This window comes from Microtus pennsylvanicus, chromosome 8, assembly GCF_037038515.1.
Source record: "Microtus pennsylvanicus isolate mMicPen1 chromosome 8, mMicPen1.hap1, whole genome shotgun sequence".
Classification (NCBI taxonomy): domain Eukaryota; kingdom Metazoa; phylum Chordata; class Mammalia; order Rodentia; family Cricetidae; genus Microtus; species Microtus pennsylvanicus.
Genome location: NC_134586.1, coordinates 34,041,341 through 34,064,289, shown reverse-complemented (window position 1 = coordinate 34,064,289; position 22,949 = coordinate 34,041,341). Strand labels below are relative to the sequence as shown.

At 48.1% G+C, this 22,949-nt stretch overlaps 1 protein-coding gene across 1 annotated transcript in view; it reads right to left on the bottom strand.

The window, feature by feature from the left end:
• The window catches only part of Lhfpl4 (LHFPL tetraspan subfamily member 4), a 44,974-nt gene extending 23,790 nt beyond the window's left edge, over positions 1-21,184 (bottom strand). The window contains exons 1-2 of the mRNA XM_075983230.1: positions 20,975-21,184; positions 19,581-20,067 (exon numbers count right to left, since the gene is read on the bottom strand). Coding sequence (XP_075839345.1) covers positions 19,581-19,986 — 406 coding nt within the window. The 5' untranslated portion in view covers positions 19,987-20,067; positions 20,975-21,184. The remainder of the gene's footprint in view (positions 1-19,580; positions 20,068-20,974) is intronic.
• Positions 21,185-22,949: the final 1,765 nt, after the last annotated feature.

The window sequence follows — 22,949 nt, the reverse complement described above, 5'->3', positions numbered from 1 at the left end:
CTCAGGAAGATCTTTGGGAAAAAAGGGAAATTGGATGGGACAATAGTGTGAGTTTACTCACACTAATAATAGTGAGTAATGGAGTAAATACTTGTGAGTTATTATTTACATTGGTATAAATACAAACTTAATTTATATTGAATTAAATTATATTGAATATATTCTTATTTTCATCTACAATATTTGTAGACCTAGGCAAAGTTATTTTATCATAGTGTATGCATGCATGCTTCTACCTCTCCTTAAGATATTTTGTATATTGATACAATTTTAGGATATATTGATCATATTGCAATATACATTTTTACTTCTGATAAAGATACTTATACATTGTTTACATTTTGAAATCATTGTCCTCATACATTGCATAGTTGTTTAAAGATTGTTTAATAGTCTAATACGAAGTCTTAGTCTTTAAGTTATATAGGTATTAAGAATTATAGGTCAATAGTCATCCATGTTTGTCATACTTATAGTTAGAACAATCAGGTTCTTTAGATACATAGAGATTGTATTCTGCATAAATAGGTAATCTTCAAACACTTCAAAGAGCTGTAGAATATGGCATTTAAATAACTTAGGGTTCTGTTGATATGAGACACAATTGCTCCTGGCAACACCAATATATTCCCAAGAGAATGTTGAACATCGAAGACACTCCACTTGGAGCTTGTTTTCTTCTTGGCAAAACTGGCCTTTGGGCAAGGAACTGCCCGTGCATTGACCACTGACAAAATGTGCAATGTTCAGACAGGACAAGCAGGATACAAGAAAAAAGACTGTCAAGCCTTGCCAAGATAGGGTAAGAAAGTTTTTGAAAAATTTCTTGCCACTGAAAATGGTCTGTCAGTTACTCTAGGCCTTAGCCAAAGTTGGTTGCTCCAACATTGCAAATGAGACTTTGGGTGATTGCCCAGTTATCAGTTGTCTCTGTCATTTGTTGCACATTTTGGAAGTTGCTTGATTACACTTCCTGCTTGCTCAAGTAATATTATTTCCCTTCTTGGGTCTTCAATCGGGTTGAAGACTAGATAGTTGTAGTTACTTTCCTTTCATGACTCAGCCAAGTTATTTATTACACAAGACTTAAGGATAATTATTGAAACATTTATCACATGTTTCTTGCTTGATGTATTTGTTCTTTTTGTATATAATTTTGTATTAGGCTTAGAACTGTCTTATTTAAACAAAAGCGGGAGGTGCTGTAGGAATTCCTATAGCCAGTAGCTTTTAAGTTACCCTCCCACCTGGGCGTGGCCTCATAAACTATATACGCTGATGTAAAGCATGCGTTCAGCCTCTTTCCCAGCTGCTGGAATCGGTTGCTGTTCCCTGTTCAAGCAAAGGATTATGATCTGTGAGTCTACCCCTAAATAAATAATCTTTTATTATACTTAATTCTGAGCTAGTGTGGGATTTCTTTTTTAGCATCCCTCTTCACACACACATAACTTGGTAAGACAGGTATACTTTAAAGAAAGTTCCTTAGATTTCCTTGTTTTGAAGTCATGATCTTCCTGTTTTAGCCCTTGGAGTAGCAATGATGACAGGGAAATGCCACTGTGCCCAGCTTTCTTCTTCATTTTGAAGGATAGTTTCATGCAGTACAAGCTTCCAGGATGGGAGATGTACAGTGGCAGAGGAGTTGCCAGGTATCCGCTGGCCTGGACAGTCACCAGCACTGGGCTGAAAAGCCTCAGCTGTCCTCACCTCATTCCAGGTGGTGCCAGCGCCTCCCGTCAGGACGGTCTCCTTCTATGTACTTTCCTCAGCTTCTCACTTGCTGCTTGTCCTCTACTGCCCAAATTCCTCTCTTAGCTTCCTTTTCTGGCTTCTCTGCTGCCTGTCCTGTGATGGATGGTGTCCTGAGATGGTCCCTCTTCTCCTTTCTCACCTTTTCCCGGGGTTCTTTGTTCACACTCAGGTTCACGGGATGATACCTCAGACCTTCAGCTCCACAATGGACCTCTCTCTTTTTGACTCCAGAGCAAAACATCTGGCCAGACTTGGACTCTCCCTTGCATATCCTCCAGGGCCCCCAAATTGAACACTTCCTCCAGAGGAACTTGTCTTGCCCGGTCACAAACATGGTCCTCCTCCTGTATCCTCTGAGGATGCTACTTCAGAGCCTCAGCCACCCACAAAGCAAGCTCGGCACCTGCCTTACACCCAGCTCACAAAAACCCCCAATGGTCTCCCAAATGAGCTCCTCACCCTCCACAGTCTCACATCTTTCCAGAACCATCACTTTCACATTCATCTCAGCTCCCAACCTCCCAGGAAGCCTTCATACAATTCACCTTCCCAGCTGCCGCCACCGCCGCCGTCTTCCTAAACCCATGCCCAGCCCTGCTCACTCACACTCCCAAAAGTGATCGCCATGACCTGTAAATAAGACCCAACCTCCAAGGCTGGACTCCCAAGGTTCTTGTGAAGCTCCTCCTCCAACCCCTTCTACTTTTCACTTCCCCTTCCCTCTTCTAGCACAGTTATTTGACATGGGTCACACAACAATGATTTACAACCACGAGCATTTACTGAGCCAGGGACTCATTGTGCCTATAACAACCTACCAATGGCTCTGCAGAGTGGTTTCTATTTATCTCTGCCTAAACATGTTCCCCATGGATTACAAAACTGATCTGCAATGTTGGCAGGGAGACCTTTCAGAGGTGTCCAGAAGTTGATCCCCATAGAAGAATTCAGTCCCTTCTGCTCCCAGCCCTCTAATGCCTTTTGCTTATTATGGAGCAGCAAACAAGCCCTTACCAGATGCCAGCCCCTCAGCCTTGTACTTCCCAGCCTCAAGAACCATTAACCAGCTGGGTACACTCAATGGTAGAGCATGCTTGCCTAGCATGTGTGAGGCCCTGGTATCAATCCCTAGCACCATACACAGACTTACTGTTTTTTCACATACACATAATATTATAACTATAATTATGCTGGCCTGTCCTGTCACCTGGGTCCCCTGTCCCTTTAAGAGACAAGCTCTGCCCACTCCCAATCTCCCCCTTCCCACCAAGGTAGGCAGATCTTGTGCCCCCTCTCTTTCTTTCTTTCTTTCTTTTTTTTTTTTTTGGTTTTTCGAGACAGGGTTTCTCTGTGGCTTTGAAGCCTGTCCTGGAACTAGCTCTGTAGACCAGGCTGGTCTCGAACTCACAGAGATCCGCCTGCCTCTGCCTCCCAAGTGCTGGGATTAAAGGCATGCGCCACCACTGCCCAGCTCCCCTTCTCTTTCTCTGTCCATTCTTCTTCTAAACAGGCAGCCTCTGCCTCTCCCTTCTCCTCCTTCTCTTCTTCTTCTTCTTCCTCCTCCTCCCTCCCCCTCCCCCTCCCCTTCCTCCTTCTCCTCCTCCTTCTTCTTCTTCTTTCCCCCCTTTTCCTCTCCTCCATAACCCTCCTACCCTTATACGCTCCTAATACCCCCTAAATAAACTCTATACCCGAGTTCTCTGTCTGTCTCCCACCTGCCGCAGCCTCTCCCACCCTCAGTGAGACCTGCCAGGGTCACCCACACTGCCTTAAGTCATAACACACACTTTTGAAAAGGGTGTCTTGTGAGATACAGCCAAGATCTCCAGGAAAAGAAAGGAGGGAAATTCTTGTTATAAAGGCATAGTAGTAGCACACACCCGTAACCCTAGCCCCTGAAGGGAATCACTGGCGGGAAAAGCATGAGTTTAAAGCTCATACAATGTCTGAGGCCAGCCTGGGTGACATGAGATTGTTATAAATAAACAAATAAAGACACACAAACATAACTGGGTATGCCACTTCATGCCGCATGATCCCAGAACTCAGGAGGCAGAAACAGGAGGATGCCTATGAGTCTGTGGCCAACCTGGGCTACATAGCAAAAGTCTGTCTTAACAAGCCAAAATAAGTAAATAAACTTCTGCTCATTATAAGTTTACCCATGTAACATCCTGTTTCTGCAGTCCAAAGCCAGCTAAGACACTATGAGTCTGCTCATTTAATATGAAAGGAAACTCAGAGATGATGTAAAATCCCTAAGGACGCGTAACTGATGATATAATCGTAAGTCAGCACCGGGTACTGCTCCCTCTGAAGGAGTGAGTGATAGAGAGAGGGCTTACATGTCATCATCTTTCACTCGTCCACTCGACTGGACACTTGTGGGTGCATGGTGGCTCATGACTGTACTCCCAGCACTTAAAAGGCTGAGGCAGGAGGATTGCCACAAGTTTCCAGTCTAGCTGGGCTACTTAGCAAGATGCTGTATAGAAAATTAAAAGTGCTAAAAACAAACAACAAAGCAATAGGCACTTACTAGGGACCTACTACAGATATGCTGGGCACAGCCTTCTGATCCAAGACGTTCACTGTGTCACTTAGTAGGGGAGAAGCAAACAGATGCGGAATGGGCTGGGCTGGCAGTGGCAGTGAACTACAGCTGGGTCTTCTTCTCCTCCTCCTCCTCCTCCTCCTCCTCCTCCTCCTCCTCCTCCTCCTCCTCCTTTTTCCTCTTTCTCTTCCTCTTCTTCTTTTGAGACAGGGCATCTCTGTATAGTCCTGGCTGTCCTGGAACTCATTTTGTAGACCAGGCTGGCCTCAAATTCAGACATCCTCCTGCCTCTGTCTCCCAAGTGCTGAGATTAAAGGTGTGCACCACCACTACCTGGTTGGGTTATTATTTTTCTGAAAGCTTCTTAATTTCATCTTCTCCCCATTTCTTGTATTTATCATCATCAACTACTTTAATCCCAGAGCAGTTTACTTAGGGCCTCTAGAAGAATAACATTAATCCGGAAGCTGAAAGGGAGCATCAATATTTTGCTGTGTTAACAACAACAACAACAATAATCTTACCACGTGGGAGGAATCTACAGACAAAGTCAAAAGATAAAGACAGAACAAAATCTGCAACTCTGGTCACAAAGAGCTAACTTTTATTTATTTACTTATTTTTTGAGCCAGAGTCTTACATAGTCCAGGCAGCCCCCAGACCTATGGAGATCTACTTGCCTTTGCCTCTTGGGTGTTGTGGTAAAGCTGTACTCTACTGCACTCTGCCTATATTTTTGACTTTAATTTTTTAAACTTACTTCGGTGTGTGTGTGCTGCAGTACGCCACAGTACATGTGTAGGTCAGAGGACAACTTGAAGAGGCTGGCTCTCTCCTTCCACCATGTGGTTGTAGCCTCACAAAGGATGCTCAGGCAGAACTCGCTGCCCCTAGCTGCTCTGCTCTGATTTGTGGGACTCAGAGCCCCAGACCTGTTTTTTAATGGGGGCGGGGGATGTGCATGAGCGGAGGCTAGAGGACCAGAGGAATCAGCGCTCTCCTTCCTCTCTGTGGGTTCCTGGCATTGAACTCAGGTCCCCAGGCTTGGTGGCAGCAAGGGCCTCTACCCACTGAGATACTTGCCTGCCCCCAGTTCTATGGCTGTTGTGTGGGATAATCTGTTAAGCAGCGATTGATACCTACCTGTGAGACATTCATGCTTTGTATGCTTTTTTTTTTAAAAGTTTGCCTTTGCTTGTACATTTATGGAATTCTCCAGAGAAGACACTCAACAATGGTTACTTTTGGCAGAAAAAAAGGATGGTGGGAATCAGGTGTGTGTGTGTGTGACCGCAGGCCTCTTTATCTTTCAGGTTCTCCGCTATGTGTGTTAAGCTTTCCAAACAGTCTATGAAAGTCTTGGGGGTGGGTAGAAATAATTTGCACAGAGTGGGGGGTATTTTGGTTTACAGACTGCAGGAACAGCGTCCCATGTTGGGGAGGCACAGCAACAACAGCTCAAGCTAAGGCTACAGGTACCTAAGGCACTGGTCATGTGGTGTCAGAAACTGAGTGATGAAAACCCAATTTTTCTAAAATGAAAGAAGATTTTTTTTTTTTGCCTTCATGATAAAGGTCTTGGAGAGAGCAGGGATACAAGGAACATACCTAAACATAATAAAGGCAATATACAGCAAGCTAGCAGCCAACATCAAACTAAATGGAGAGAAACTCCCAGGGATCCCACTGAAATTAGGAACAAGACAAGGGTGTCCACTCTCCATACCTATTCAATATAGTTCTTGAGGTCCTAGCTAGAGCAATAAGACACCAAAAGGAGATCAAGGGGACACAAATCAGAAAAGAAGTCAAACTCTCAGTATTTGCTGATGATATAATAGTTTACATAAGTGACCCCAAAAATTTCTACCAAGGAACTTCTACAACTCATAAACACTTTCAGTAATGTAGCAGGATACAAGATTAATTTTAAAAAAAATCAGTAGCCCTCCTGTACACAGATGATAAAAGGGCTGAGAAAGAAATCAGAGAAACAACACCCTTCACAATAGCCACAAATAGCATAAAATATCTCAGAGTAACTCTAACCAAACAGGTGGAAGACTTGTATAATAAGAACTTTAAATCTTTGAAGAACGAATTTGAAGAAGACATCAGAAAGTGGTAAGATCTCCCATGCTCTTGGGTAGGTAGAATTAACATAGTAAAAATGACATTTTTACCAAAAGCAATCTCCAGATTCAATGCAATGCCCAGCAATTCTTAACAGAACTTGAAAGAACGGTACTCAACTTCACTTGCAGAAGCAAAAAAACCAGGATAACCAAAACAATCCTATAAAATAAAAGAACTTCCGGAGGCATCACGATCCCTGACTTCAAACTCTACTACAGAGCTACAGTACTGAAAACAGCCTCGTATTGGCATTAAAAACAGACAGGAGGACCAATGGAACCGAATTGAGGACCTGGATATTAATCCACACACCTACGAACACCTGATTTTTGGCAAAGAAGCAAAAATATAAAATGGAAAAAAGAAAGCATATTTAACAAATGGTGCTGTCATAACTAGATATAAGCACGTAGAAGAATGAAAATAGATCCATAACTGCCACCATGCACAAAACTCAAGTCCAAATGGATCAAAGGCCTCAACATAAAGCCAGCCACACTGAACCTTACAGAAGAGAAAGTGGGAAGTACACTTGAATTCATTGGCACAGAAGATTGCTTCCTAAATAAAACCCAAGTACCACAGACACTGAGAGTAAAAATTAATAAATGGGACCTCCTAAAACTGAAAAGCTTCTGTAAAGTGAAGGACATTGTCAACAAGACAAAACAGCAGCCTACAGAATGGGAGAAGATCTTCACCAGCCCCACATTAGACAGAGGTCTGATCTCCAAAATATACAAAGAACTCAAGAAATTGGTCATTGAAAGAACAAATAACCCAATTAAAAAAATGGAGTACAGACCTAAACATAGAACTCTCAACAGAGGAATCTAAATGGCTGAAAGACACTTAAGGAAAAGCTCAACATCCTTAGTCATCAGAGAAATGCAAATCAAAACAACTCTGAGATTCCATCTTACACCTGTAAGAATGACCAAGATCAAAAACACTGATGACGCTGGGTGATGGTGGCGCATGCCTTTAATCCCAGCACTTGGGAGGCAGATGCAGGCAGATCTCTGTGAGTTCGAGGCCAGCCTGGTCTACAAGAGCTCCAGGACAGGCTCCAAAGCTACAAAGAAACCCTGTCTCGAAAAACCACACACACACACACACACACACACACACACACACCACTGATGACAACTTATGCTGGAGAGGTTGTAGGGTAAAGGGAACACTCCTCCTATGCTGGTGGGAATACAAGCTGGTACAGCCCCTTTGGATATCAGTGTGGTAATTTCTCAGAAAATATTGAAACAACCTTCCTCAAGACCCAGCAATGCCACTTTTGGGTATATATTTAAAGGATATTCAATCATGCCACAAGGACATGTACTCAACTATGTTCATATCAGCACTGTTTGTCATAACCAGAACCTGGAAACAACCTAAATGCCCCTTGACCGAAGAACGGATAAGGAAAATGTGGTACATTTACACAATGGAGTTCTACACAGCAGAAAAAAAATAACGGCAGCTTGAAATCTGCAGGCAAATGGATGGAGCATTTTGAGTGAGGTAACCCACACCCAGAAAGACAATTATTTTATGAACTCACTCATAAGTGGTTTTTAAAATAAAGCAAAGAAAACAAACCTACAATTCACAATGCCAGAAAACCTAGACAACAAAGAAGACCCTAAGAGAGACTTACATAGATCTAATCTACATGGGAAGTAGCAAGAGACAAGATCTCCTGAGTAAATTGGGAGCATGGGGACCATAAGAAAGGGTTAAAGGGGAAGGGAGAGGCAGGGAGGAGAGCGGAGAAAAAAAATGTATAGCTCAATAAAAGTCAATTAAAAATAATAATAATAAAAAAGAAAACAGAAGGAAGGACAATTGAGGGGGGAGGCAGGAGAGGAGGGACTGCAGGAATAATGAGGGAGGGGTGAATAAGAACAAATTACAATGACTCATTTCTTAATGTACCCAAATGAAACCCTTTGCTTTATGAGCTTACTTTAAAAATAAATAGAGCAAACAAGAGAACCAAATCTAAAAAAAAAATTAATTTCTTTATTTTAGTATGTTATATGTACGAGTATTCTGCCTGCCTGCATGTCTGTCCTTAGCTGTGGGACTCCCTCTTGGGACACCCTAGAGCACCCCTCTGATCCAGTCACTTAGTGTGTGTGCCAGAGGCTTGAAGATCCCTTTCCTGTTTTGAGCTCTTAGACACTGAGCAAGGTTTGTTGCTTGGTGTTCCCAGAGCGCAGCACATTGATGTACACAGGGGGTCTTCAGAAAAGGGGTGGTGTGACGGGGAATAGGAGGGAGACAAACATGAAGGAAGCCAGGGAAGAAGAAGGAAGAGAGAGAGAGAGAGAGAGAGAGAGAGAGAGAGAGAGAGAGAGAGAGAGAGAATCCCTTCCGTGTACACTTTAATGTATCAGTATATATCCAATGTAACTAAGCAACTAATTTTACTGTATGAATAAAATCTAAAACCTATCCAGATGTGGTCACAGTGGGCCTGTATTCCTACCACTAGACAGGTTGAGACAGGAGGATCAATGCAAACTAAAATTCAACTTGGGTTACGTAACAAGAACTTATATATATAATTCCCAAAAGCAACCTAAACCAAAGTCCAAGGACACAGTAGGGGACATGTTCTGAGTTTCTGTTATGGCAACCCCTATGACCTGTGTCATGTATCCTGAGACCCTGGTGACAGACGCAGCTAGAAGCTGCTTACCTCTGCATGGCACTAGCTGGCACTCCCCTTCCACCCCCACCCCACCCCGCCAGTCTCCACACACCAGGCAAGGCCTGGCACGTGCACACACTCATGACCTGGTGAACCATGGCCTGGCACGTGCACACACTCATGACCTGGCGAACCAGGGCCTGGCACGTGCACACACTCATGACCTGGTGAACCAGGGCCTGGCACGTGCACACACTCATGACCTGGCGAACCAGGGCCTGGCACGTGCACACACTCATGACCTGGTGAACCATGGCCTGGCACGTGCACACACTCATGACCTGATGAACCATGGCCTGGCACGTGCACACACTCATGACCTGGTGAACCATGGCCTGGCACGTGCACACACTCATGACCTGGTGAACCATGGCCTGGCACGTGCACACACTCATGACCTGGTGAACCATGGCCTGGCACGTGCACACACTCATGACCTGGTGAACCATGGCCTGGCACGTGCACACACTCATGACCTGATGAACCATGGCCTGGCACGTGCACACACTCATGACCTGGCGAACCAGGGCCTGGCACGTGCACACACTCATGACCTGATGAACCATGGCCTGGCACGTGCACACACTCATGACCTGGTGAACCATGGCCTGGCACGTGCACACACTCATGACCTGATGAACCATGGCCTGGCACGTGCACACACTCATGACCTGGTGAACCATGGCCTGGCACGTGCACACACTCATGACCTGGCGAACCATGGCCTGGCACGTGCACACACTCATGACCTGGTGAACCATGGCCTGGCACGTGCACACACTCATGACCTGGTGAACCAGGGCCTGGCACTTGCACACACTCATGACCTGGTGAACCATGGCCTGGCACGTGCACACACTCATGACCTGGCGAACCATGGCCTGGCACTTGCACACACTCATGACCTGGCGAACCAGGGCCTGGCACGTGCACACACTCATGACCTGGTGAACCAGGGCCTGGCACGTGCACACACTCATGACCTGGTGAACCAGGGCCTGGCACTTGCACACACTCATGACCTGGTGAACCATGGCCTGGCACTTGCACACACTCATGACCTGGCGAACCAGGGCCTGGCACGTGCACACACTCATGACCTGGTGAACCAGGGCCTGGCACGTGCACACACTCATGACCTGGTGAACCAGGGCCTGGCACGTGCACACACTCATGACCTGGCGAACCAGGGCCTGGCACGTGCACACACTCATGACCTGGTGAACCAGGGCCAAGTTCATCTTCTTTCTGGGAACAGAAAAGAGGCCTAGGTTCCCATCTCTGTGACCATTCGGGTGTTGGTTCTCTTTGGGCCTCTTCCTTCATTCATAAAATGGAGGAGTTAGGCAAGCCAGTCACTCCCCAGTCTACTGTCGGCTGATGACTTTTCAAGTCTCATGGCCACTGCAGAGAGTTCAAACTCAGCGTCAGAGTCTTGACAAACAAACCACTTGCCTCAGATGATCAAAAGTACCTGCTCCACACTGGGGACCACGTTAAAACCACCGTTCCCCATTCCCCTCCAAAACAATAAAGAAAATTGTAGAGATCCAGGCGGTGGTCGTGCACACCGTTAATCCCAGCACTTGGCAAGCGAGTCTCTGTGAGCTTGAGCTACACAGAGAAACCCTGTCTTGACAAAATAAAGGGAGGAGGAGGAGGAGGAGGAAGAGGAGGAAGAGGAGGAGGAGGAGGAGAAGGAGGAGCACCAGTCCACATATTTCTATCATTCTCTTGGGAGCAGATACAATAATAACTATTTTGCAGATGAGGAAACAAATTCGGAAAGACAAATGCACTTGACCAAGACCACACAGCTGAGAAGTATCAGCCAAGTGCTCTATTCTGCTAAATCTGAGGCACTAGGGACTGAAGCCAAGGCCTTGTGCACGACAGACAGGCAGTCACAAAGACAGAGTCCCAGCTCTTCTGCTTTTGTTTAGATAGGGTCACGGTGGAGCCCAAACTGCCCCGAACTCATCATCTCTGGCCCCAGCTCTCGGTACTAGGATGTGCCACCACACCTCTGGCCCCAGCTCTCGGTACTAGGATGTGCCCCAGCTCTCGGTACTAGGATGTGCCACCACACCTCTGGCCCCAGCTCTCGGTACTAGGATGTGCCACCACACCTCTGGCCCCAGCTCTCGGTACTAGGATGTGCCCCAGCTCTCGGTACTAGGATGTGCCCCAGCTCTCGGTACTAGGATGTGCCACCACACCTCTGGCCCCAGCTCTCGGTACTAGGATGTGCCACCACCCCAGGCTAAGTCCTCACACGTCAGGCTTCAGGTTGGGTCTCCTGTCTGTTCCCTGTGGTTCTCCTCACCCCGCTTCTGACACTGCTCACAGCTCTAACTCATCACCCGAGGATTCATTTCCCTTGGTCCAGTTCAGCAAAGAAGGTTTTGGATTCATCAGGACTCACATCAAGACTCAGCTCCCCTTTTGTCCCAGAAGTGTGAAACTAGACAAGCTATTGTGATGAAAAAAGGACGGGACAACGCAGACAGTGCAGAAACATCTAGCGTAGGACCTGGCCAGTGACAGCTCCGTAGGTATAAACACTTGCCCCAAAGCCTGAAGAACAGAATTCAGTCTCCAAGACTTCGTTGATGCCCCGTGAGAGGCCTCACCCTCTCTGAGGAGTGAATGGGGGGGGGTGTGAGTGGGAAGAAGGTGGGAGGAGTGGGAGGAGGGGAGAACTGGGATTGGTATGTAAAATAATAATAATAAAAAAGGATTGTTTAAAAAAATAAAAAGGGGGGCTGGAGAGATGGCTCAGTGGTTAAGAGCATTGCCTGCTCTTCCAAAGGTCCTGAGTTCAATTCCCAGCAACAACATGGTGGCTCACAACCATCCTTAAGGGGGTCTGGTGCCCTCTTCTGGCTTGCAGGCATACACACAGACAGAACACTGTATACATAATAAATAAATAAATAAAATATAAAAAAATAAATAAAAAGCCGGGTGGTGGTAGTGCACACCTTTAATTCCATCACTTGGGAGGCAGAGGCAGGAGGATCTCTGTGAGTTCAAGGCCAGCCTAGTCTACCAGAGCGAGTACCAGGGCAGGCTCCAAGCTACACAGAGAAACCCTGTCAGAGAAACGCTGTCTCAAAAAACAAAAACAAAAAAGAAAAAAGAAAAAAGAAAAAGAAAAACCAAACAAACAAAAAAATAAAGAATCTTACTCATGATCCCTCTTTTCCAGGCTCTGTGGGGACCCACCTTTCTCACTATTGGTTCCCGTGTTTGCTACAGGACTGAGCACATGCGAGTCTCAGACAAAGTCACTGTGATTCATTAGAAGGCATCTTCCTGGCAGAAGCTGGGCTGATAGGAATCAGCCCTGGAACTTTAGCTGGCATTATTCTTTCTTTGTTTTTGTTTAGTTTTTGCTTTTTGAGGCACGGTTTCTCTATATAGCCCTGTCTGTCCTAGAATTCACTGTGTAGGCCAGGCTGCCCTTGAACTCACAAAGATCCTACTTCCTTTGCTTCTGCCTCTGCCTCCTAAATGCTGTGTTTAAAGATGTGTGCCACCACACCTTGTAGCTGGCATTCACTTTCCACAGCCATTGCTAACCTTGAACTATGCAAAGTCAGAGCCGCTGGTAGCTTTATTTCTTACCCTTAAGAGTGAGTGGGATTAAACTGAACCAGCACAGAGGAACAAAGAGGTGGGTGCCTCAGACGTGACCTGAGTATCCGGATCCACCCTGAAGCCAGAAACTCCAGATTTTCAAATCACGTGAGACAATAATCTCAGCACTCTTTATTTCATTTTATTTATGATGGTGTGAGCTGAGTTTCTGTTGCCAAGCGCTCCCAGGCTGCTGACCGATATCATGACCCAAGTAGGCAGCAAGCTTTCTGAGAGCAGGGACCGACTTCATAGGCTTAAGATCCTTGGGGTCAGACTGGAGAGGTGACCCAGTGTTTAACAGCACTGACTGTTCGACCAGAGAACCTGGGTTCAATTCCCAGCACCCACGAGGTAGCTCACAGTCATCTGTAACTCCACTTTCAGAGGATCTGACATGCTTCTGATCCCTGTGGACACCAGACATACATATGATGCAGTCACGCATGCAGGCACATATCTGTACACATAAATTTTTTAAAAAAGATCCTTGTGCTCAAATGTGGTGACACATTTTTCTGAAAATATCTCTGAACTCCAAAGGTACTGAATTTGTTTCTAGACTTCGCAGCTGAGTCAGTAATATGCCTTGAGATTGTTTAAGATTATGTACTTAACCTGCTATCCTACTGTGTGCTCAGGTTTATGGTTAAACTGCCTTTAAGAGAACACTGTAACCAACCTTACTATGCCTTGGATTTCCCGCGCAAGCATTGTTTATAACCTAAGCTAATACATAGCTTTAATCTTAAATTGTGTACTCTTACATGCTCCTGACCCAGAATAATGTATGTATGTATGTATGTATGCATGCATGCATGCATGCATGCATGTGTATGTGTTTTGTTAATCATTTGCTGATAGCAGCCAACAGGTTGAAAGCGACATTATATAATACGTATCTTATAAATGTTGGAAGCCATGCGTGGATTCAGGTTGATTACATTGCTTGCAGTGTTTTGTGCTATTCTTGAGCATCAAAAGCAACTCCTTTCCTTCTAAAATTCTGTTAAGATTTCTGTAAAGAACTTCTCATTTCTTTCCCATACCATGTTTTCTGTGCATTCAATAAAAACAGAGCAAAGTCCTTTGTGAGGGACAGACACACAGATGCAGATTCAGGCACACACAGAAACACAGCACAGACACAGGTAATGGCAACAGGGCCAGACAGATCAGACACACACAACAGACTACAGATCTATTAGTAGACACATACTGAAGACAACAGGAGAGACACGGAGACTTCTAATTCCGGCTTTATCTTAGTCAAGCTAATCCAAGAGGAAGTCTGAGTTTTAATTTGCTAATGCAACACTAACATCATCAGGGATGGCTGTGCACCCCGTTGTGGTAGCTTGAAGAAGAATGGCCCCGACAAGCTCATATATCTGAATATTTAGTCCAGGAAGTTACTCTAAAGGCTTAGAAGGTATTTCTAATTAGATGGTATGGCTTTGCTGGGGGTTAGTGTGTGTCATTGGGGGTGGGCTTTGAAGTTTCAAAATGCCAAACTCAGCCTCTCTCTCTCTCTCTCTCTCTCTCTCTCTCTCTCTCTCTCTCTCTCTCTCTCTCTCTCTCTCTCCCTCTGCTTACAGATCAGGATACAGCTCTCAACTACTTCTCCAGCACCTTTCCTGCCATGCCTGCTACCATGCTCCCCACCATGATGATAATGAACTGACCTCTGAAACTGTAAGCAAGTCTTCAATTAAACGTGTTCTTTATAAGAGTTGCCTCAATCATGGTGTCTCTTCCCAGCAATAGAACAGCGGCTGAGACCCCCAGCTTTGTAGCATTGACCACAGGATGATCACATAACCGGTGAGACGTGAAAACAAAACATAGCCAGGCACAATGGCTCACATCTTTAATCCAAGCACTTGGATGGCAAGACAGGCAGGTCTCTGTGAGTTTGAGGCCAGCCTGGTCCACATAATAGAATCTCAGGACAGTCTGGGCTAAGTAGTAAGACCCTGTCTCAAAAGAAAGAAAGAGGGGGGACCGAGGGAAGAGGAAGGAAACAAGGAAGGACATCTCTCTGTAGTTTGTAGGTGTTCTTCAAAAGGCTTGCAGTTTGTCCAAAGGAGCAAGAATCAAGCGACAAAGGCTCTAATTCCTGTATGACAAACAAGGCTTCCGAGCTGTCACTCTGGACATGACCGATGTTTCACTTTCTAAATGGGTGGTCGATGTCAGATTGTCTTCAGGAGCCTTACAGACTAAAAAGTACACTTCCAACCAACCAAGTGACAGTCCTCAGTCCCAGATGGGAAAACGGAGATTAAAACTAAAAAGGCTTATTTAAGATATAAGGAGAGGGTTGGCAAGATGGCTCAATGTATAAAAGTACTTGCCACGCGACTTTACCAACACAAATCCCATCTGAGGCCCCATGAGATGGGGGAACTGAATCCTCAGGTTGTCCTCTGACCCCCATGCATGTGCCACAGTGTAATCACACCTGCCCTTGTGTATATGTATGTGTGTGTGTACACATACATAGACATAAACAAACAAGTAAATGCCAATAAAAAGAAAAAAGCTGAAACATTTTTAGCCCACGACAAGTAGCCCAGAGCTGGCCTGTTTCCTAGAGCCACTTCATTAAGCAATGAGAACCAGTCACTTGTCTAGAAAACTCAGAAATCTCTAAGCAAAGTGCAATCTAGTTCTCAACTCTGCCAATTGCTCCCTCGGACCTCAGGGATCAGGAATAAAAAATTAAAAAATAAAAAATGACCATAGACTGAATTCACTCCCATGCCAGTGGTGACTTTGAGTACGTCTCTCACATAGAGGTAGGTCAGTTGCCTCTCTGAACCAGGGGGAAGTGAAGGTGAAATTTGAATGTGGTAATCTATAAGATCATCAAATTTTAGTGATTGCACTGTTGGACTGCCCATTAAATCCCAAGATAAAATCCCACATGGTTCACAGAGAATTTGAGGGCCAAGAAGTCAGCAACCCTTCAGCAGACTCCACAATAAAGCTGATGAGTTAGGGTTCAAGTTGAGCATATAGTCTTTCCAGCTTGCTTTCAAGAGAAAATAGAATGAAAACACACATCGTCACCTCTGGGCCCCATGGGAAAGCGTGAAATGGCATCCCCGTTCCCTTCGTTTCTCTTTCTTGTTCTTTTCAAAGGTTCTTAAAGAGCCACATTTAGAAGGATCTACTTCTGAGGACAGGATAGACCACTCAGTGGTTAAGGAGGCTAGCTGCTCCTACAGAGGGCCAGAGTTCAGCTCCCAGTACTCATAGTTTACAACTACCTGTAACTCCAACTCCAAAGGATCCAATGCCCTCTTCTGGCCTCCACACTCAACTGCCTTTGAGTGCACATTGCCACCACCACCACCACCACTACCACCACCACCATCACCACCACCACCACCACCACCACCACCATCATCCACCACCACAACCATCCACCACCACCACCACCACCATCACCACCACCACCACCATCACCACCACCACCATCACCACTACCATCATCCACCACCACCACCACCATCATCATCCACCACCACCACCATCACCACCATCACCATCACCACCACCACCACCACCACCATCATCATCATCCACCACCACCACCACCATCACCACCATCACCACCATCACCACCATCACCATCACCACCACCACCATCACCACCATCACCACCACCACCATCATCATCATCCACCACCACCATCATCATCATCCACCACCACCACCACCATCACCACCATCACCATCACCATCACCACCATCACCACCACCACCATCACCACCATCACCATCACCACCATCACCACCACCACCATCACCACCATCACCATCACCACCACCACCACCACCATCATCATCATCCACCACCACCATCATCATCATCCACCACCACCATCATCCACCATTACCACCATCATCCACCATTACCACCATCATCCACCATTACCACCATCATCCACCATTACCACCATCAACCACCACCACCACCACCACCACCACCACCACAACCATCCACCACCACCACCACAACCATCCACCACCACCACAACCATCCACCACCACCACAACCATCCACCACCACCACCACCACAACCATCCACCACCACAACCATCCACCACCACAACCATCCACCACCACCACCATCCACCACCACCACCACCACCACAACCACCACCACCACAACCATCCACCACCACAACCATCCACCACCATCCACCACCACCACCACCACAACCATCCGCCACCACCACCACCACAACCATCCACCACCACCACCACCACAACCATCCACCACCACAACCATCCACCACCACAACCATCCACCACCACAACCATCCACCACCACCACCACCACAACCATCCACCACCACCACCACCACAACCATCCACCACCACCACCACCACAACCATCCACCACCACCACCACCACAACCATCCACCACCACAACCATCCACCACCACCACCACCACAACCATCCACCACCACCACCACCACAACCATCCACCACCACCACCACCACAACCATCATCCACCACCATCATCCACCACCACCATCAACCACCACCACCATCATCCACCACCACCACCATCAACCACTACCACCATCATCCACCACCACCACCATCAACCACCACCATCAACCACCACCACCACCATCAACCACCACCACCATCATCCACCACCACCATCAACCACCACCACCATCATCCACCACCACCACCATCAACCACCACCACCATCAACCACCACCATCAACCACCACCACCATCAACCACCACCATCATCCACCACCACCATCATCCACCACCACCATCATCCACCACCACCACCATCAACCACCACCACCATCATCCACCACCACCACCATCAACCACCACCACCATCATCCACCACCACCATCAACCACCACCACCATCATCCACCACCACAACCATCCACCACCACCACCATCAACCACCACCACCATCAACCACCACCACCATCATCCACCACCATCACCCAACATCATCCACCACCACCATCATTCACCACCATCAACCACCACCACCATCAACCACTACCATCATCCACCACCACCATCATCCACCACCACCATCATCCACCACCACCATCATCCACCACCACCATCATCCACCACCACCATCATTCACCACCATCAACCACTACCACCATCATCCACCACCATTACCATCATCCACCAGCACTATCATCCACCACCACCATCATCATCATCATCCACCACCATCATCCACCACCATTACCATCATCCACCAGCACCACCAGCACCACCATCAACCACTACCACCACCACCATCATCCACCACCATCAACCACCACCATCAACCACTACCAACAACAACAACAACTACTACACACACACATACACATAATTAAAAACAAAAATACACCTTTAAAAAAAAGAATGTCCATACCTGAGTATAGCACTTTCCTTCAACCAGCCCTTTCAGACGGCAGACCTCCCCAGTAGGGGTAGGAATTCCTCCCTACCTTTGTAAAAGTCCTCTTGGGGAAGCAAACTAGCCTCATGACTTTGACTTCACCCCTGGCCTTCCACCCAAGTGACAAGTCAAATTTTCTAACTTGACCACTATTGTATTCTTAGCACTTGACCCTGAGTGACTTCCAGCTGTTTTGAAAACCCACACTCCTCCTTGAAAAGATGGAGATGTGTTTTCAGGGGAAAGACTCAAGTGAACACACACTGCTCTGTGGAGCCAAGTCCCTATGATGCTTCCTGCGGTGGCATGGCCAGCAAGGAGCTATCACCTTTCCTTTGGGGGGCTCTTTTGAAGGGCTGACCACTTGTTGAGTGTTCCCAAAGTGCTTACTGTGAAGAACCGTCTCTAATGCACCATTATCAAATCTTCTCCTGGCCTCCACCCATCTTCCTTCCCACCCTGCCATCCCCAGGCTCCTCTTTGCCCTGCCCAACTCTCTCCTCCTTTTCTGCAATTAGGCAAATGCCCAGGTTGCTGAGTTTTCAAAATGTGACTGCGATCGAAGAGTGGGCGGGGACGCAGGACTCTAATGGATCAGAGGAAACTGTCTCAGCATATCTTGTTCCCAAAAGGCCTTTCCTTAGGGAAAGACGACAGTCCCAGTCAAACACTTCAGAGACTTCAAGGAACTCATCACCGTTGAATGTGACACAGAATCCTGCCTGAACAAGGGTCAGGGAGAAGGAGACCTTCTCTCTGGGGGCTCGTGCTGCAAGCTTTCCACATAACAGCTCCCAGTACCAACGCCACAGACAGCTCCCCCACTCTCAGGACAGGTCTTTAACGTTTACCAAAGACCCCTTCGTTTATCCTCTGTACTGTTTCACAGATGAGGAAACAAAACCTCAAAAAAGTCAATAATGCCAGCGAGTTCAAAGTTCAAGCCAAGTATCTTGATCCTCCAATTTATGTTTCCCCCCAGCATAACAGAAATTGACTACACTAACAGTAAGCCCTCATGGGGGGGTGTCTTTTTCCTCAAAGACAGCCAACAGAGACCTTCCGAAACACGAACATACTGCTAACCCATCAGTTGGCCCAGCCCCTGCGCTTCCAAGCAGACAGATCCAAAGCAAAGACCATTTCTAAGGATTTGCCCCCTGCCTAAGGTAGCTCTGCTGTTGAATAGTCTCTCCAATAGATGTCCTCTAAGAGTCTCAAACAGAGCAGAAGAATATAGCTCTGACTCTTCCAAGAAAGAGTTCCTGTCTGCAGCGTCTTTGCCGAGGGTCCCGCGCCCACTCCCCCCCTACCTGCCAAGAGTTGCATCCAGGCGCAGATCTTGTAGACGGTGGCGGTGTTGCAGAAGAAGAAAAGGGCGAAGCAGGTGATGCAGCCGAGAATCAGCACCATGGAAAGCAACACGAAGAAGGCGGCCGCCTTGAAGGCGCTGGACGGGATGGTGCTGAAGTCGGTGAAAGAGCCCCGGCAGGTGAGCTCGCGGCCCGCTAACCCGCTGCCCACGCAGTAATGGAAGAGGCCGAAGTAGCCAGGCTTGGGGGTGCTCACGCTGTCTCCTACCCAGTAGGGCTGGATGAAGACCACCACGTTGATGATGGCGAAGCAGATGGTGAAGATGGCCCACAGCACGCCGATGGCCCGCGAGTTCCGCATGTAGTGCTCATGGTAGAGCTTGGAGGCCTCCTGCGAGGGCAGCATGGTGCCCGGGGGCGGGGCCGGCGGCGGCTGCTGGTAGGGGGCCGCCGGCCCGGGATGGACCACCGGGCTGCGGGGCGGGAGCTGGGGACGCACGCGAGAAGCAGCCCTGAGTCAAGGAACTCGTAAGGGCGGGGCCTGGGGCGGAGCTGGGGACCTGGGGCTGGCTGGGTAGCTAGGAGTGGGTCATGACAGTGTTGGGGCGGCGACTTGAAGGACTAGCTAAGGTTTCGTACTGGGGGGCCTAGGAAGAGGAGTGTGGGAAAGTTGGGGGCTGAGATGAGGACATGGGAGTTGGAAGGGGGGGTACCAGAAAGTGCTGGTGGGGGAGTTGGAGAGGGGGCTTGGGAACTGGTGACGGGATAAGAGGGGACCATGGGGAGATCCAATGAAAGATGGAGATCAATACTGGAGCATTAACAGGCACCTAATAGAAAGCTAGGGAGGGCATACTGGGACTGTTTTTAGGGGTAGCGGGTCTGGGACTGGGTGTCTGAAGGGAATCTGGAAGCTGACAGACGCTTTTCCATAGGGAAGGGGAGAAGAGGTTGTCAGGGGCTGGTACTGAGGGCATGAGGAAGGTTACAGTAGGGCCAGGCAGGGGCCAGGAACTGGTAACCAGGGCTAAGTGTTGGAATCAGGATGAGGCTAGCGTGGAATCAGGGGCTGACACTGGAGGGTCTGCACGAGTGATGGGGAGTGGGGGGTGCTCCTTAGAAGCCGGGGCTGAATGTCGGCTGCGGGGGGGGGGGTAGTCTAGGATTGGCGGGCCAGGGCCGGAGCGAGTGGCTTTTCAGGCCAAGAAGACAGGGAGCCCGAGGCCAGGGGGCAGTCTGGGCCTGGAGGGGAGGGCAGCGGGCAGGGGCCAGGCCGGAGCGCGGGGGGAGCGGCTGGGCCCCGGTAGGGCCGGAGCTGGGGGGTGGCTGCCCTGCACGCAGGCCGGACGCGCGCGGAGGCTGCGGCTGCGGAGAAGGGATGCGGGAGGACCAACCTGGGCCGGGTCGGGATGGCTGATCCGGGACCGGCAGGGCTCAAGCGCCGGGGCTCGGTGCTCCAGGCAGTGGATGCCTCGGCCCAGGCGGCGTCCTCTGCGTGGCCTCCATCTTGCTCGGGCTCTCCCCGGGGCGCGCTCCCGCGCCGAGGAGCGCGCTCCCGTGCACTGGCGCGGCGCAGCCGGGGCGCGCTCCCGCGCGGGCGTAAAAAACTGAGCAGAGTGGAACCGGGGAGGGGGAGGGGCGCTTCAGGTTCTGGCAGTCAGAGGGAAAGTCAGGCACGGTGACCCTGAGGTCCCTCAGCCAGAGTCACACACCCCACCCCCACCACCCCACCAGACCACAGGCCTCGGGACTACCTGGACGCCCTTCTGCCAGCCTGAGTTGAGGGGTTCTGGCTCCCCCACAAAGCCCGTGGGCATGGGGGAAGGGCCCGAAAGAGGATTGTTTGATAGGCGTTGAACTCAATGTCTTGATTCCAGATTTCCACCTACCACCTATGACAATGCCTTCAGTCTCTCCATTCTGCTTCCACGCCTTTGTGTCTCGGAGGCGGTGAAGGTTTCCAGAGTTTCCTAGGAAACTGTCAACACCCCCCTGGGAGAGGGGATCTCCTAAACTGTTAACACCCCATGCTAGCCATGGGGATTCCTTGGCCCACACCACAAGGAGATCGGGCCACGGAACAGGACCCAAACCAAGGACAGGAGAAGAAGGGCCTGAGAAAGTGGGTATTTCCTATCTCCATCCTCCCCAGTGCCCAAACCAATGCACGCACATTATGAAGTTCTAAACATCAAAGCCTCACTGTCAAAGCTGGTGATCAGGCCAAAGAACGAACCCAAGGACACTCTTGCAGGGCCTTTGGAACCCGGACAAACTAACACTAACTGTGACCTTGAATTTGAACTTTTTGAACCTGTTTCCCCATCTGTAATGTGGCCAAATTATGCCCCACTTTCCAGGTGTGTGTGTGTGTGTGTGTGTGTGTGTGTGTGTGTGTGTGTGTGCAAATGATCCTTGTTAGTGCATCCCAAACCCTGGACCACACTCAGGAAACACTTTGTTGTAACTCACATCTATATGCAAAAACTCATATGGTATTTTCAAAATGTCTTTTTTCCAGTGGGATAAGAAACTGTTTTTGTTAGACAGTAGTGGCACACACCTTTAATCCCAGCACTTGGGAGACTGAGGCAGGCAAATCTCCAAGTTCGAGGTCAGCAGGATCTACAGAGAGAGTTCCAGGACATTCATGGCTACAAGGAGAAACCCTGTCTCAAAAAAAAAAGAAAGAAAAGAAAGAAAAAGAAAAGAAAGAAGAAAAACAAACAAAAAAAGAAAAGAAGAGGAAAAGAAGGAAAAAGAAAGAAGGAAGAAACTTTTTTCTGTAAAAGTCTGTCTCACTTCAGGGAGAGGTGTGTTCAATCAGTCTTGTTAAGTAGTCCTTGCTAGCCTAGAACTCACTATGTTAGACCAGGCTAGCCTTGAACTTTCAGGAACCCTCCTGCTTCCGTCTCCAAGTGCTGCGATTATAGCCATCCCCCAACACGCTTGGTGTGTGCAGTGCCGGGGATCAAACTCAGGGCTTTGTATCATCCCAGACCAAAATTTCCAACTTTTTGTGTTGGTGGTGGTGGTGGTGGTTTTTCGAGACAGAATTTCTCTGTTTACCTTTGGAACCTGTCCTGGAACTCACTCTGTAGACCATGCTGGCCTCCAACTCATGGAGATCTGCCAGCCTCTGCCTCTCTGAGTGCTGGGATTAAAGGTCTGAACCACCAATGCCCAGCCCAAAGTTTCCAACTTTTAAGAAATGGTATTAATAGACGGGAAGGGGTATTTCTTCTTAATATCTGTAAGAAACAGGAGATTTCAATCCCAAATTGTAAAGGGAGAATGATCTATGAAATTCTACAATTAGAATCCTCAGGTTCATGTGAATTCGCCTTCCCCAGGGCCAGACTGTGGGTC